Raw genomic sequence first — 17219 nt, forward strand, 5'->3', positions numbered from 1 at the left:
TTATTTTGTGAAAGTCTGTTGCTGACTGCTGCGGAACCGGAAAAAAGAAAATGATTGGCGGATAAACAACCATGGATAAGGGTACGGAGCTTTTACATGGCCATTTTCATTTTAAAGTTGTTCCAGACGGCGGAGTCGACAGAACCAAAGTAATTTGTAGCCACTGCCAAGGTGAATTTTCTTATCACCAGAGTACTTCCAGTCTAAAATATCACCTAAATGCAAAACACACAGTTGATATTAGCAAATCACTCAACGAAACAGCGAGTGGAGCGAGGCTTCGGCAGACTACGTTAGACGCAGGGAGGAGTATACATTTTTCATAACGAAGAGGATAACATTAATGCCCTGGCAGTGGCATTGAGCTTTAATGTTGTATTTGCTTTGATTGTTAAGTTGAGACTTACACTGAATATTTTATTTAACTGCTACTGTATTAAATGCTGATGTTAAAAGTGTTTGCACAACAAATGTTATGGCACTTTCGTTCATATGGCAGAACATTGAAAATAAAGTTGCGCTATACACTACTTTTTAATTCATTATTGGATTTTGCGTATACAAATGCGATTAATCGTGATTAATCAGGGAAATCATGCGATTAATCGCGGTTAAAACTTTTAATCGTTGCCCAGCCCTAATTTCAATACATTTACATGAATTCACATCATTTTTTTCACCATCAAACCTGGGAATTGTTCAATCACTAAGGGAGGCTGCGTTACATATGTACTAAAGTCATTTTTTCCAGTATTGGATCAAACCTATATGGTGATCCTTATTAGTGGCCCGTGGAGAGTACATCATTAGCAACTCTAATTCAGTATATGATGACTTTGAGGGGCCCCTGGTGGCTACAAAGACCTTAGCAGCTGCCTAGTTGGCTCATAGGAAGGGCCGGCTCAGATCCATACCAGTGTATTTACCAAACCTAGCAGTCTACCTTACCAGTTACCACTTATATCAAATAAAACATACACCCACTGAGGTAACATGTTTCTGCTAAGCGATATTCTAATATATAATATATTCTATACTAATTTACTTTTAAGTTCAATATTTCTCACAATCCTCTCAATACAGTGTTGTATTTTAACATGCCAGTTCTTAACCAATTTGCCTTCATGTCTATCCAACTACAAGAACATTTAGTGTATATAAAGGTTTACGGTTCAAATAAATCTTAAATTCCTCTAAAGGTTACATGACACCAAATGTGTTTGAGTTTGAAGGAAACATCCATTGAATGGGCTTTCCTCTATTTCAGTATTTCACTTTGATATTCGGTCAAGTGCTGAAAGATGAACATAAATGTGAATATATGTAGATGTCAGATATTAAGCTGTGTGTAACAAATAATTTAAGTAATTTTCAGGTCAATTTAGGGACAAATGTCCTGGAAACATTAAGGTTCATATATAATCCAATTGGCAAGGAGCCTTGACATTCTACACACTAACTACTATAAGTCCAGCCCCTTTAGGACAAGAATGAAACTGATTGCATTACAGAGGCAGCTCTGTGATAAGGTTTGCACTGTTGTATTTGGCTTCTCAGGTTTCAAGGCGAATCCTGTATCCTGTTGCGTGTTTTTCTACAGGAGTAGAAAACTAAGTCAACACATTTGCAGAGGAGCGCCAGAGAAAGAATTATAATTTCGGAAGAATGGACAACAGCCTCCAGCAGGAGGTAAGTGTTGTAACAATGGAGCAGGACAAACAGATATGTTAGCTCAGGCTGTGTTCAGTGACACTGTAACAGAGGTGTAAGTGTTGGCTTTCAGGAGCTGTTTGTGACCAGTCACAGGTAAATCTTCACTCTTGCTCTAGTCAGTAGTAGAATATATATTGACAACATGCTGTACATAAAGAGAACAATCATAACAGGTTTAAGTTTAGACCTGTCCGATCTTTAAGGTTATAGTCACTCAGGAAACAGAGTTTGCCGGTTCAACCCAGAGCAAACAGAAGATGATCATCCACTTCACCAGCGGTGAAACCATGGAGGAAGAAGACAGTGATGAGGAAGCGGCGCAGCCCTCGAATAGTTCTCCGTTGAGAGAACCAGAGGAGAGGGTGAGAGATTAAGAGATTACATTACATTACAAGATGTAAATATATCACACACAACCGGAAATGATTACGATTATGATGCACCACCTGAATTCACCTGTCTGACGTGATCTCATGAGGAAAACATGATGGGATGGAGAAGTAGCGTGGCGTAGTGCAACAACTTGCTCTGTCAGAAATATTCCTTATACATACAGTATATATAAACCAGCACAGAGGAAATCAGTCTGGATAAGAAAATAGGTCAAGGAGGCATATTTCCAAGTGATAAGTGATTTGATATCACTTTAATACTGTTATATCAACAAGCTTCTCCTCAACTCAGCTGAGAATGTTAATGTTTTTTAAGTTCTGTGTTACAGAGGCGTGTAAAACATGTTAGTGTGGACGTAGTATTTGTATTACTTGTTAATCATCATTCTGAACATCATCAATTCAGTTGTTTTTTTTTATGTCTCCTCTATCTCAGAATTGGTTCTCATTCAAGAATTGGGCCATTCTAATTGGGAGGATTTCACTGCATGGTATGTAACATCACGATTAAACTTATTCAAAGTGGACTGAAAAAACACTGTGGCTGATTTTAGTTCTGTATGAAATCTCATTGAGTTTCAATATATTTGTGTGTCCAACATTAGCTTGTGATTTCCTTGGAGAAAGACTAGCCAGTGCACTTGGACTGAATTCACCCAAATACCAGTCTCTTATAGATCGACATCAGCGTGATCACAAGGTAAATTAAAATTCAAAACGTATGTGTGCAGATAAGTAAAAAAAACAGAAGCATTTATTAATTTTATGTTATTCCAAGTTCTATATTTTTGGTTTGGTTGTATTTGCATTTTTTTTTGAATAAAGTTTATAGTTAAGCTGTAAAAGAAGTCAAGCCTCAATTATATTTCAAGTCGTTATCATATGGGTTTGATAACGACTTCTTAGGAATCATTGCTATATGTATGTGTGTGTGTGTGTGTGTGTGTGTGTGTGTGTGTGTGTGTGTGTGTGCGTGCGTGCGTGCGTGCGTGCGTGCGTGCGTGCGTGCGTGCGTGCGTGCGTGTGTGTGTGTGTATTTATACTGATATCGGTGTGGGAAATTTCTTCAACATTAACAACAACTTTATTATTATTATCATTATTGTCAATTTACTACTACTACTACTACTACTAAAAATTATAATAATAATACACATCAGCTACCAAAATCCCATGATCCATATTAGCCAAGTTCTAATGACAGGTATATGCAGAGACTTTTTGTGATATAACAGTGTGATGTGTCCGGGCTGAGAACGTGATGAAACTGCAGTTAACAGTTCATTTGTAGGAACAAGAGTGGTTTGTTCCTTGTGTTTGACTCTGTCCCCTCGCTCTTGCTCAGGAACCGAGCAGCCCGGCCTCTGGCAGCCAGGCCTCTGGCGGCCTTGAGCAGGAACCAGTAGAGATGACCTGCTTCTCTCAAACGGATGATAGTCAATACGGAGCGACAGGAGACATAAGTAGGCCCGCTCATCTCCAGGGGAGCCATGATGGGAAACTTGTGAGCAGCAAAGATGGATACCACAACAGAAGCTATCAAGCAGATGAGGATTATTTGAAATAAAAGAAAAAGAAGCAGTGAGAGTTATGATTTGATGTGCAAATAGTGATTTCAGAGAAAGTATGATGGGACTCTTTGTCTATAGTATGGTAATGTTACAAGATAACGTGAAGGATAGTATTAGTAAGGAAGCGTATTGCATTCACTTGGGGGGGGGGGGGGGGGGGGATATTGCATGGACGTGACGTAGCGCCATGACTTATAGCGTCGCTTAAAACTGTCAGACTCTCCTTCTGTATAAATAACAGTGAACTACAAAAGACTAATGTAGCCGAGCAGTTTGTTCTCTTATATCTACTGTCAGGAGGCCTCAGCCGAAAAAGGACACGAGAGATGGTTATTGAACCGGGACATTACACCCGTTTACTTTACTTCACACTTCAAAACTTCTCTATTGACAGAACCCTCTTCCGTTAGAACCCCTTTCAAAACAAGAGTCCCAACATCCTGCTTTTAACAGGAACTACACATTAACCCTCCATAATAAAGCCACTAAATAAAGTAGCTTACACTAACAAACGAAATATTTGAAATGTGGACAAAAACGAAAACTATCCTTTATCTATCTGTAGCATATCCCCCGAAAGACGGTCGAGACTTTCAACTGATGTTTTCAGGATTATTTGAAACTTCCCTAAACAGCACCGTAAGAGCTTGTGCCTCTTCGGAGGGTCGCTTAAAACATAAAACTTTTCCTCTGTGAAGTTACAGATTCCTAACAGTAAGTCCGCGTCTAGACAGGAACTTCACTTTCAAAATAAAAGCATTTTAAACAACTCTGTTTTTCTGAGCTAATAATTTTTTCAAGTGATGCAGTACGCTTCCGTAAGTGTGTGACTATCAGTGTGAAATTATTATTATTATTAATGATTTGGATTAAATTAATTTAAGCTAAAAAAAAACGGAGAACACGAGAGTCTGGTCTTAAATATGTCGACGGAGGAGAAGCTCATCGCATATGGTTGACTATTCCACAGATTTGGGGCAGAGACAGAAAATACATGATCGTGGTATAATATCTTTAATATAAAATGAGTTAGAAAAAATATCAAAGAAATCCGACGAGGATGGGATTCGAACCCACGCGTGCAGAGCACAATGGATTAGCAGTCCATCGCCTTAACCACTCGGCCACCTCGTCGACATGGACCCAAGGCTACATCACTGCATCTTTATATGTTCATTAAATGTGTGTTGCTCACTGACTCGCGTTTAGCTACATTTGGCCAACATATTGTACAGTTGGTCTTATGTTACATTTCATCTCTTTGAGCCGAACAACCATAGCTAGCGAGCAACGCTAATGTGCTAACAAGATAAGCTAATCTTAGCAACGCGAGAGTTGTCGGCTGACTGCGGTCATGTGATCCGAGGGTTGTTAACCTGAAAACCCTCTCACGCCACCTGCAGCTGGATTAATTGTTTTGAGTGTTAAGGTAAAGGTGCGGCTCCTGCCAAATCTCTAAGGTCAGCTGTTTAATAAACTCAAGTCAGCATTGTTTCATTGCATCACATACATTTGCATTAAAAAAAACTACTAACTGCTTTGCAGTGCAGATGACAAAGTATCCTCTAGATGGCAGCATAAGACAAGGATAGTTATTTTAGGCTACATGTTTTACAGTGTTTGTGACAGTTACAAGTACTGTACTTCAGGACAATTTGTAGGTACTTGTACTTTACCTGATTATTTCCATTTCATGCTACTTTATACTTCTACTGCAATACATCTCAGAGGAAATGTTGTACTTTTTACTTAATTTGATAACCTACAAGTTACTAGTTACTTTTCAGATACAGATTTTGTAAAGTAACTGATAAGAAATCAGTATACCAACAGTATGAGTGAGCTCCACCTTGACAAACTATAACAGCAAAAATGCTACTCATTATTGCATCAAATGCCAATTTATACTGATTACTACGAAGACTGAGCGGTATTTCTTTAAGCAAGACGACCGAGTTGCTCCTCTTGTAAGGGATGTTGATCTTGAATGTGACAGTGACAAGATCATAGGCTGATGTGATTGGACCACCAAGGTGAAAATGCAACAGCTTACATATGACGAAAACACGTTACTGCGAGCACCAGAAGCCATAGAGATTCCATTGCATTACTTGCAGTGTGAAAAGAATCGTCTTACAATGCCCCGTGCTCTATTGAACACGGCTTGACGCTGCAGCCGATTGGACTATAATATTCAGACGCAGCAGGCAGTACAAAATGTCTTAAGCATTTGCATAATTTCATACATTTTAAATATAAATATGATGATTATAATGATGATTATCTATATGTATCACCATCATCTTTTTTCCTTTTTTTCTTTTGGAAGCGGGCGACCTATAGGCCTCTATTGGCCAGCTGCACCTGGAATACAGAGGAGTGACGCTGTCACGGTTTGGTATTTTCAAGTGTTTAGGTTCCACCTCTGTTTGAGTCTGTCTGAGTGTTTTCTGTTTATTAGTACATCCCAGTGTTATGTCTGTTTGAGTTGTTTCTGGGTTTCATGTTTTCACAGCTTGTGTATCTGTTTTCTGTTTTATTTTTGTCGTCTCTGTTCCCTGTGTGTTTTCTATATTCACTTCCTGTCGGTGATTGTCTGCACCAGTCCTCATGTGTTACACCTGTGTCCAATTGCCCCTGCCTTCCCTGTGTCTGTATATAAGTCTCTGTGCTCCTTGTTGTCTAACCATCGTTATGTTCTGTCCTGCTCTTCTGTCCTGATCTCCTGTGTTTTTTGTATCCTGTGTCTCCTGAGCCTCTGCATCTCCTGAGTAAGCCTCCAGAGTTTTCCCCTTAGTGTTTATAGTTGTTTTGTCTGGTAAAGACTCTTTGTTCATTAAAATGTCACTCCTTGTTAATACTCTGCGTCTCGGTCCAACTGCTGCACCGCCCTATGACAGACAGACGCAGGACTTTGTGGACTGGTGCCAGTGAAACTGCCTCCAGATCAATGCGGGGAAAACTGAAGAGCTGGGGCCCGTTTCACAAAGCAGGTTTAGTGAAAACTCTGAGTTAGTTAACCCTGAGATGAGGGAAACTCTGGTTTTTCAGTTTCACAAAGCCAGTTCAGCTTTACTCTGAGTCAGTTACCCTGGCAACATACTCCGTGAACCTAACCTGCTCGCTGGCAGGTTTTCTTCAACTAACCCCGAGTTTCTCCTGCTCTTAAGTTGAAGCCTGCAGACTGAAGGCAGTGGCAGACATGGCGTGTCCTTTTATTGAAGAGCCAGTTGATGTCGAGGCGAAGATACTCCGCAGACATCTCCACCGGGAGAGGATTATTAGACCCCGATTGTATGTTTTATCATTCCCTGATGAGTATCTGTTTGAGCGTTTACGTTTCTCTGCATCATCTATAATTTATATAAACGATATTCTCAGCCCTCACATCGCTCACATGACGCATCGTGGACATGCTCTCAGTTCCGAGCAAATTCTTTGTATTGCACTTCGTTTTTTTGCCAACGGCAGTTTTTTGTATAACGTCCGTGATGCAGAGCATGTGTCCAAGGCAACTGTCTGTCGGGCTGTCCGAAATGTGACACTTGCACTGAAACGGCTACTATGCACGTTTGTAGTGTTCCCAAGTCACAGACCCACCAGACTTCTCAAAGAAGAGTTCCACAGAATTGCAGGTATCAGTCTAAGCAGTAATTCATTTATGTCATAAAGCTTTGAGACTTGAAGCACTAATCAGTCAATTTGATATATTTTAGGGTTTCCAGGTGTGATTGGCTGCATAGATGGCACTCACATTCCTATCATCGCTCCTTCAATAAATGAAGGAGATTATGTGAATAGGAAATCTGTCCACAGCATTAATGTGCAGGTAGGCCTAAATAGTAGCCTTTAACATTCCAAATTAAATACACTACACCATACAGCTAATTACTGTTCTCCACTGTGAAGATCATATGTGATGGAGCCCACATGATTAACAATGTGGAAGCGAAGTGGCCTGGGTCTGTGCATGACTCACGAATGTTTCGTGAGTCGACACTGAGTGCCAGATTTGCCGGTGGTGAGTTTATATATATAATTTATATACAGTATATAGTTATATCCTATGATCAAATATTTTGTTTCCTCCTATTGCAACTGAAACAAACTGTATCTTGTATTATCATAGTAGAGTTCAATGGTTACCTACTCGGAGACACAGGGTACCCCTGCCAGCGCTATCTGCTGACCCCTTACCCTGACCCTGAGCCTGGCCCACAGCGACACTACAACTTGGCTCACTGCAGGACACGAGCCAGAGTGGAGATGACCATCGGGATACTCAAGGCCCGGTTCCAGTGCCTTCGTAGGCTCAGGGTCACCCCAGAGAGAGCTTGTGACATTATAGTGGCATGTGTGGTTCTCCACAACATTGCCACTATTAGAGGAGAAGAATGTCCTACTCTTTCCCCCTGTGATCCAGGTATTAATCATACCCCCCCTGCTGATACACGAGATGGAAGAGCTGTTAGAGACATGATATGTGTCAATCATTTCTAACTGACCCATCACCTCCCCAATGTTCAAGAACGACAATATGCATCTCATTTTATGAGGTCTTCTTTATTTCCTAGAAGGACAAATTTTGTACAGTTGTTAATCCTTTGTTGTTGAAACAATTAAAAAACATCCACCTGTGGGCACGTCACCCACCTTTAACTGATGGTCCAGCAGTTGTATTTCCTTTTCTGTTTTGGTGATCTGCAGCCTTATGTGCTCCATTTCTAGGTGTGATTTGTTTATTTGAGATTCTAAATATAGCTTGTAAAGTTGTTTCACAGGGAGCTATAGGAACATAAATGACATTGAATTTCAGTGCCATGTCTATTTAGTGTCATTGTAAGTTGTGGGTCAATGCTGAACAACATCTTACTGAGGTAAGCTGTGCTGTGGAGGTTGATGGACCTTCTTCCCCATTGTAATTTCCAGCATGGCTCTGTTAGAGAGAAAGAAGTTGCAAGTTGTATTGTGGAACAACACTATTAACTGAGCCAAAGTTATTTAAAAAAAAAAAGGTGTATACTTCAGCAGGCCTCTCTGCATCTTCCCTCTCTGTGGCAGCTGATAAGGTTTCTTCATCATCCTCCTGTAATGAAACAGAATGTGTGTTATGGCAGAAGGCTCAACGAGACAGATTACACCATCAGTAACTGGTAGAAAATGAAGATTAGACAGTTGATGATTACCCAGAAAAGTGCCCCACCTAATTTAAACACAATTTTTCAAACTCTGAGTCACCTTAAAATAGATTGATATCTGAAAGCAAAAGCAGCCAATTGCAAAGAACTGTAGCTTACTGCTACAAGAAAAATCAGTGTGCCAACTAAGTTGTGTCTAAGATGAATGGGTGGCCATTACTGAGCGAACACTAGAAAAAGGATTAACGTACATGCCATTCATTTGAATAACTTACCTCTTATGTAGGCCCCTGTGACCTGGGGCGTGGGTGGGTCCGATGAACTCCCCCCAGAGATGCCCTCAGCAATGGGTCGTCCACTGTTCTGACTGTCGCCATCTTTTCAGCCTCTGTGAGAGGTGGTGGTGGTGGACCGCCACCTGTTTTGCGGGCCTCAGCCTTTTTTCTGTTGGCTATAATGGAGGTCAAATTTAAATACATACAGAAAACACAACTTTGGAGACTTGTATGTATAAAAGGCATTTAGGTGTTGCTTTCATAGAGACAATATTAAATACTGGCAGTGTTGGGATTTCTCTTTTTTTTTGCAGATTTCCCTAATTACTTAAATATATCCATCACATGTTGAATGTAGCCACTAAATGCTGTTTAATGAGGGCAGGCTAAACAACATCACAATTGCTTGTACTTTATTATACCTTACCTATTTGAACTACATTTTTATATTTCATCTTTAGCTGCTGCCAAGTCCGTTTGGTGCCTGTTGGGTTGCACCTGTGCTCACAGACACACATATGGAATATAATTGTTGAATAAGTGGAACATTCAAGACAAAACATTTCTTTTTTTTCTCAAATTAATACTGACGCATTGACTCGGTCAGCAATTTCCTGCCACGCAAGATCCCGCGCTTTTGCTGCTGCCACAGTATTGCTTCTTTTTAAAAATATATGCTCACTTTCTGCATACGCAGTCATTAATATTTCCAACTCCACTGGGGAGAAGTAGGAGGATCGAGGCTGTTTACCACTTGTTGCCATGGTGAATCATGTTATCTGTGTTCCTTTGATGAAGGCTTTTTATATCCTCATGCACAAGCTTCACTCAGGGTTACCTTGACTCTGAGTTGATTGAACTAAGTGTTATCACCTGTTCTGAAACCGAAAACTTAGAGTTTGACAGCTCAGAGTTGCTCAACCCAGAGTTAAGGTTTTAACTCAGAGTTTGTTGAACCTGCTTTGTGAAACGGGCCCCAGGTGGTATATTTCTGCAGGCGGAGACACTCCCCCCTGACACCAATGAACATCCAGGGATTGGATATCGAGACAGTGACTTCTTATCAGTACCTGGGTGCTCATCTGCACAACACCTGGACTGGACTGATCATGCCAGTGCATTCTTTAAGTTTGGCAAGTTTCAAGATATTGTACTCCAGAAATGTTGAGAAAATTAAAGGTAAAATTGACAATCTTCATTTTAGCACTCGGCACTTGCTCATAAAACATATTATTAGGGCAGAATGACAAAAAGTTTCAGGGTTGTAGCTTAAGCATGCATATATAAAATGTCACCATAATTGCCATCAGTGTAAATTCTCAACGTCATAGTTGTCAACGATATTGTTTTCAGTGTTTACTATTTTTAACAGGAGTGAATGCTGTTTAAAGAGATACGTGCAGCGAAAAGAGCCAATAACCCCCCACAGACTCTAACATAAAATAGAAGTGAGCTTGCACAAACGTTTGGAGGACAATTCATTAATCAACGGTTTTTATCTGATGTCTCGGCAGAATCAGTTATAAGCCGATAACAGATGTATTGTAAAAATATAGTGCAGGTGCACGTGTACTAACATCCTTTACTCAGTTATAATTTGGAGTCAAAGTCTCTCGGTAACTCTTAATGACTGACATAAAATTCAGGGTCAAACGGTCATATTCCTTGTCAAGGAGCACATTTAAACCAAACCAGCAACATCTGCTTGTGTCATTCAGCAGGATGGTGGACAGAGTGCTGTTGTGGTTCGGACTGGTGGCTCTGGCCACTTCATTTACTGTAAGTTTTTATTCATCAATTATTGATAGTGAGTGTGATGTTGTTGTTAATTTAGTGATAACTTGCACTTGTTATCATTTTTTTGCAGATACCAGTCTCCCCTAAGGTACATGGTACGTACATTAATGCTATTTAATACAAGAAATACAAATTGTTGAACAGAAAAAAGTTGTTCAGAGTAACATTAGAAGACTGAATCATGTCTGTGTTTGTATTTACAGAGGTATATGAGCATGGTGAGGATGAGAACCCCATCTTAAACCTGGGTGAGCAACAGCACATCACAGTTGTTCTAAGGACCATAATCCGTACATCAGTAAAGACCCTGAGTTTACAGGAATAAAATGTGGAAACAACTTTGTATTTATTGATGTGTCGTTTGTGCCTGTGCTGTAGGTTCAGATGATGAACTCTTTGAAGGCGACATTCTACTTCCAGTGAGTTGAATATTTTCCTAATTTTTAAAATGATTTAAGAGTATTGCTGATTACTGCTCATCATTCCTTGATTGTTATTACTGTTGGTGTATGTGATCACATGATTGGCTGTTGGGACAGTTGGTCCTTTGGCCCTTGAGTAATTACAATGCAATATCAGATAACAATCAGGGCATCTGAGAGGCCGTGTTTTTTTTAAATGATTTTTATTAACCTCAATTAAGTTTATTCACATAATATATATTAAAATACCTTGTTTATGCTGCAGGAAGGAAGAAATGCCCTGATTGACCAAAAATACAGATGGAAATTTCCAATCCCTTACATTCTGGGTGATGACTTAGGTGAGTCTTTTTTCAAATTTTAATTGTACCGATATTTACCTTATAACGAATGCTGCATTTTTAAATGATAAAGTCCGTTTTTTAAAGATATGGTCTGTAGCTGCCCTATTGCTGAGGCAGGCAATAGGACCAGTGACAAGTTATAGTATCAGGCAGAAAGGGGATATAAGGGATAGATAAAGTCTGTATAGGGGTTTATATTCCCATCTCCCATATACCTGTGTATGTGTGGTCTGTGGATAAATTATAATTTGTCAATAAATCTATACAAATAGTATGGCAGACTCCAGTTCCCTGTTTCTCTCCCTCCTCAGATCTGAATGCCAAGGGCTGCATCCACCAGGCCTTTGAAATGTATCGGCTCAAGTCTTGCATTGACTTCAAGCCTTACGAAGGAGAGAAGACCTTTATCAAGTTTGAAAAGAGAGGGGGGTATGGCTCTGACTTTCTGACTTTTCTCAACTCCGTCCACTGAATTCGTCTTAACTCAGGTGTTCAAGCTCAAGCGACTTGAATGGAGTTGATTTAAATTCACCCCTGTGTATAAAGCTTTGCCTGAGCTAGAAAAGATAGAGGTCACACTTAAAGTGAGATAATATACTTTGCAGGCACAGCTAGAACTGATATTTATGCACTAGAAACTCTGAGCCTCAGACTTGTTTCGTTGAATTAAAATTTTTATTTTTAATTATGGGAAGAAGGGGATCGTTACTAGGATAATTGAAAGTCAGGATAACCCGGCCTCTGCTCAATTCATCTTGTTTGTCACAGATGTTTCTCCAGCGTTGGTGACCAGCAGACTGGTCAGATTCTATCTTTGGGCTCAGGCTGTGACCACAAAGCAGTGATAGAACATGAGCTTCTCCATGCTCTGGGATTCTACCATGAACAGTCCCGCGGAGACAGGGACGACTATATCGACATCTGGCTGAATCAGGTTCTACCAGGTATTGTTACATTTTGTCATGGTATTTCTTCTATGAATCATGTTCTATTAAACCAATGTTGGTAAAACTATTTACGTAAAATGTATTATTTAGACCTTTAAATATGTCGACAGAGGAGAAGCTAACCCTAACCCTAAAATTTGCAGTGTTCATTCTTTATTATGACATTTTGTGTGACTTAAAGAGCTTGAAATTTCCTCCAGGACTTGAACACAACTTCAACAAATACAATGACGACTTCATTACCGATCAAAACACGGCATATGACTATGAGTCCATCATGCACTACAGGCCCTTCTCCTTCAATAAGAATGACTCCATTCCCACCATCACCACCAAAATCCCAGAGTTCTACAACATCATAGGCCAGTACCTCGACTTCAGCAAGATGGACACTCTCAGGCTCAACAGGATGTACAACTGCTGTATGTTACAAAGGGAATTTCTGATGTGATTTTCTCAGTTTCTTTAAGGTCGACAAAACAAAAGTAAGTATACATGTCCTCTACCCTCCTCCTCCCCAGCTGCTCCTCTCACCCTGCTGGACCAGTGTGCATTTGAGTATGCCAGCATCTGTGGGATGATCCAGGCCTCCTCTGATGATGCAGACTGGGTTCATACCCAGAGCACAGTCGGGTCAGAGGATCACACACTCCTGGGAAAATGCAGAGGTCAGAAATCTGCATAATATTTATTTTTAAAATCTCAAACCCTGTTTATTTGCAGTTCAGAGAACACCAAAGAAGTGAGTGAAATTAAATTGACGCACACATTTTGTCTGATCTTTTAGATAGTGGGTATTTCATGCACTTCAGCACAATGAGTGGGGCGCCTGAGGAGTCTGCCCTGCTGGAATCCAGAATCCTCTATCCCAAGAGGAAGCTCCAGTGTCTGCAGTTCTTCTACAAGATGACTGGAAGTCCAAAGGACAGGCTGGTAATCTGGTTCAAGATGGACGATGGCACGGGCACTGTTCGAAGAATGAGGAAAATACACACTTTTAATGGTATTTGATGATTTTTACATTATTATGTTTTCTTGCATGACCTTGCACATCCATCAGTGGATAGAGCCTGGCTATCCACCCACTGGCTGTAGATGGTAAAGTAAAGGGACAATTATGAGAGTATTTTCCATAACTGTCCAGCTGTTCTTTTACAGTAAATACAGTAAGGGATAGAGACAAATGTTCAACAAAATGTAACCACCCAATAACTTTATACATGAATATATCCACAAATAGTAAGATTTGCCATCTTGATCTTGTCCCTGTTACACCAGCGGATTCTGACCACACGTGGAAGATCGCACACGTCCCTCTGGAGGTAGGTGAGAAATTCCGCTATGCCTTCCAGGCCATTCGAGGTGACCCCTCAGCGTCCTCCGGGGGCATCTACATCGACGACATCAGCCTGACGGAAACCCGCTGCCCCAATGCCGTGTGGAGAATCCAGAACTTCTCACAAATCATGGAGACGGCTGACACTAACACAGTAATCGACAGCCCTCGCTTCTATAGCCCTGAAGGCTATGGTTACGGTGTGCGCATCTTTCCTCTGTCCAGTTATTCTGATTACACAGGGAACTACGCTGGGCTGTACTTCCACCTGGCCAGCGGGGAGAATGATGCGGTGATGCAGTGGCCAGCCATAAACAGACAGGCCACCTTGGTGGTGATGGACCAAGACCCTGACATTAAGATGAGGATGTCCTCTGCTCGCAGCCTGACTACTGACATGAGGACAAGTAAGAGTTCCCTATCCGGTGTCCTGTACTGCCACAATATTTTACACATGAACAGGAAGTACAGTACAGTAATAGCACTGCACTTGCTTGTGAGGTGGTGCGTGTCACAGCTAAAGGAAACTGCAATTAGACAGCAAAACCTTACTTATTGATTTCTGCTATAAAAGTAAATATGCTAAAAGTACTTTCAAAGCCTGAGGTAAAGGGTAAAAAAGAGATGTATTTAGGTTTCTCACATCACAGCTAGAAGGCTATATATATATATATATAATTATTATATTCTTATAGTCAAGAAATCCCACAAACAAACCAAAAACATCACTGTATTTGTCTCGGTAGCTTCCAAAGCCTTCTTGAAGCTGTCAGCCCTGAGCCCATTTGTTCCTATAAGATTAGACAATTAGATCATAAATATATTGCTTGAATATGACTTGATAATTTTCCAGATTTTTCAGATTAACAGGTTGTTATTTATTGTAAAATACTGCAAACACACTTTGTTAACTGATTACCACCATTCAGTGAGTCCTCCCTGAAAATAACTTTTTACATTTATATAAATACCGAACCCAATTTAGACCCTGGTTCCTCATGTTCATCAAACTGTTCTTGGTCCCCCTGGGACATCACGCAGTTGATTCTGTGTTTTTCTGTCTCTTAGCATCAGATGGACAATTGTTCTGGGACAATCCATCCAAAGTGGGCTGGCTGGACTCTTCCTGTGGCTGCTTCAGAGGTGAATCATGGGGCTGGAGAAACTTTATCAAGCACTTTGACCTCCGGCGGCGTAGTTACCTCAAGAATGATGACCTCATCATCCTCATCAACTTTGACGGTTTGTGATCTGTGTTAAATATCATTGTATGGAGATGTCTCATACTGTGCACATTATAAACTATCCTGAAATCATTGGCATGTATGATGTTCAGCATATCAAGAAGCAGAAATGACGAGTGTTTTTATCCACAGACATCACATCACTGATCAAAACAGAAGTTCCCATTGGGCCGAAGGAGTAAAAGCACACTTGCTGTTTTACCACAATGAACTGAAGGGTAGATATTTTGATCTCACCTGTGAGCATTATATCACACTTGTAGGTACTTATGATAATGAGAAAATACAATAATTGTGTTTTTTTTATTTAAAATGACTGGAAATTAATGGAATATTCCTGCTATGACAATATCATAATTACACACATAATGAATCAAATGTAGTGGTCATATTTGGTATGTAATCTGTATGGAAATGTTCAAACACATATATAAAACAGGTTTTGAAGTGCATCATTATATAATTGTTAAATAAGATTCTTGATATATTGAACTGTTGTCTTAATAAAAGCTATAAAAGAAACCCTGTGGTATGTTTATTTTAATTTGAGCTTTAATTAGGAAAATAAGCCCATGAAAGTTTAGGAAATCACACATGAATCACTAACCTTGTATTTACATGTAAGAAAAAATATATAAATATAAAACAACAAAGGTCTATGTGCTCAGGAGCAACTGTTTAATGTTGCTATTAATTTTCCACAGAAGTAGAGAACATCCTCAACCGCAGCAACAATAGCACTGGTACAATAACTAGAATGGGATTCAGTAGAGCACATACCTCCACTAAGGTCCAACAGACCCCATAAAATAAGAATTATTATTGATCCCCATCTGGTATGACAGCAGCCCAAATAGAGAATAATGACAGGTAAGAAGAATAGAATAGAACTAGACAGGAACAAAGACACAAACAAATTTACAGTTAACAAAAATTCAGTCGGTATACACACTAGTGATATGATTGAGCGAGTGGTGTAAACCGTCTGAAAGTAGCAAAGTGAAATTCAATCAAACTGCACCAAATACCATACACTCACCAGTTCCCTAATCATGTCAGATTTTCTTTTTATCAACATCCATGAATTAGGCTTATGGGAAAATGCTGAAAATGTCGAAAAAACATCATCTAACAATATTGAAAAAAGTAAAAAACAATTCCTGGAATTTGCTCCCTCATCAAGATCTGCACTAAGATTTGATTGGCGTCTTCTTGACCCATACCATATCCTTCCAAGTTTCATGGAAATCAGTTATGTTGTTTTTGTGTATTCTTGCTAACACACCGAAACCAACAAACAAACAGACATAAAGTCCTTAGCAAACGTAGTAAGGATAAAATGTTAATTGAATATAGAAACTATTTTTTCAGTTTTCTGAAACGACTGTGGACTATGTGGTATCAGAGTTGATAAGATGTTTTGTTAAGTGGGGAGTTCAGTTGTTCCATTGTTAGAAATGTTGTATGTGTGTGTTTTCTTTCATATTTTGTGATGTGAAAGATATTTTTTTTTTTTTAAATTCCAAACACTTGCCTGCAGTGAAGATACATTTTGTTCCATCTATATACTGTATTGGTAGCATCATAAAAACATATGATTAGAATCTGATTCAAGAAACCAAAAATGTAAAAGTATTGATTAATGAATTAATCAAATGTATTGTTCCAATTCATATGAATGTTTTTTACAAATTAATTTGACAAATTTATTTCTATTTACTCGTGCTATGGATGATGTTATGGCCTGTGATCCTTGACCATGTTCTTTATATGGACGTGTCGTTTTGCTTGTCTTATGTCTGCTATGTGGACTGGTCTTGTTCACTCTGTGTGTACGTGTGTGTGTGTGTGTTTGTTTGTGTTTGTCTGCTGTTCTCAGGTCAGGTAAAACATTTTTTACATGTATCTCACTTTAAGATGAGATAATACTCTGAGATTACAGATCTGTAACAGAAAGCCTGCATGTGCACATTTTTTTACTTTGACCAATAGTAGTTTTTTTATTCGTGAGGGAGAGTACAGACGAACACTGTCAGAAGC

At 39.6% G+C, this 17219-nt stretch overlaps 2 protein-coding genes and 1 non-coding gene across 3 annotated transcripts; 2 read left to right on the forward strand and 1 right to left on the reverse strand.

The window, feature by feature from the left end:
* Positions 1 to 56: 56 nt before the first annotated feature.
* Positions 57 to 3777, forward strand: LOC133024081 (protein FAM177A1). The gene is made up of 6 exons (XM_061091044.1): positions 57 to 81; positions 1558 to 1689; positions 1917 to 2075; positions 2542 to 2596; positions 2711 to 2805; positions 3451 to 3777. Exons 2-6 carry the CDS (start codon positions 1666 to 1668, stop codon positions 3670 to 3672), a joined length of 555 nt encoding a protein of 184 aa, XP_060947027.1. The 5' UTR covers positions 57 to 81; positions 1558 to 1665; the 3' UTR covers positions 3673 to 3777.
* Positions 3778 to 4728: 951 nt separating this feature from the next.
* trnas-gcu (transfer RNA serine (anticodon GCU)) lies at positions 4729 to 4810 on the reverse strand. Its single transcript has one exon. It is a non-coding gene; the product is annotated as a tRNA-Ser (tRNA).
* Positions 4811 to 10808: 5998 nt separating this feature from the next.
* mep1a.1 (meprin A, alpha (PABA peptide hydrolase), tandem duplicate 1) lies at positions 10809 to 15361 on the forward strand. The gene is made up of 13 exons (XM_061091836.1): positions 10809 to 10868; positions 10957 to 10981; positions 11090 to 11134; positions 11265 to 11305; positions 11574 to 11649; positions 11964 to 12081; positions 12421 to 12596; positions 12800 to 13021; positions 13121 to 13267; positions 13387 to 13602; positions 13878 to 14342; positions 15004 to 15177; positions 15312 to 15361. The coding sequence occupies exons 1-13, from the start codon at positions 10812 to 10814 to the stop codon at positions 15359 to 15361; spliced, it is 1812 nt and encodes a 603-aa protein (XP_060947819.1). The 5' UTR covers positions 10809 to 10811.
* Positions 15362 to 17219: the final 1858 nt, after the last annotated feature.

This window comes from Limanda limanda, chromosome 18 (genome assembly GCF_963576545.1).
Source record: "Limanda limanda chromosome 18, fLimLim1.1, whole genome shotgun sequence".
NCBI lineage: Eukaryota > Metazoa > Chordata > Actinopteri > Pleuronectiformes > Pleuronectidae > Limanda > Limanda limanda.

Coding starts and splice junctions, on each gene's coding strand:
- mep1a.1 (XM_061091836.1), top strand. CDS start 10,812: ATGGTGGACAGAGTGCTGTTGTGGTTCGGACTGGTGGCTCTGGCCACT. Junction 12,597..12,799: donor GCTGAATCAGGTTCTACCAG/GTATTGTTACAT, acceptor AATTTCCTCCAG/GACTTGAACACAACTTCAAC. Junction 15,178..15,311: donor CATCCTCATCAACTTTGACG/GTTTGTGATCTG, acceptor TTTTATCCACAG/ACATCACATCACTGATCAAA.
- LOC133024081 (XM_061091044.1), top strand. CDS start 1,666: ATGGACAACAGCCTCCAGCAGGAG. Junction 1,690..1,916: donor ACAACAGCCTCCAGCAGGAG/GTAAGTGTTGTA, acceptor CCGATCTTTAAG/GTTATAGTCACTCAGGAAAC. Junction 2,597..2,710: donor TGGGAGGATTTCACTGCATG/GTATGTAACATC, acceptor GTCCAACATTAG/CTTGTGATTTCCTTGGAGAA.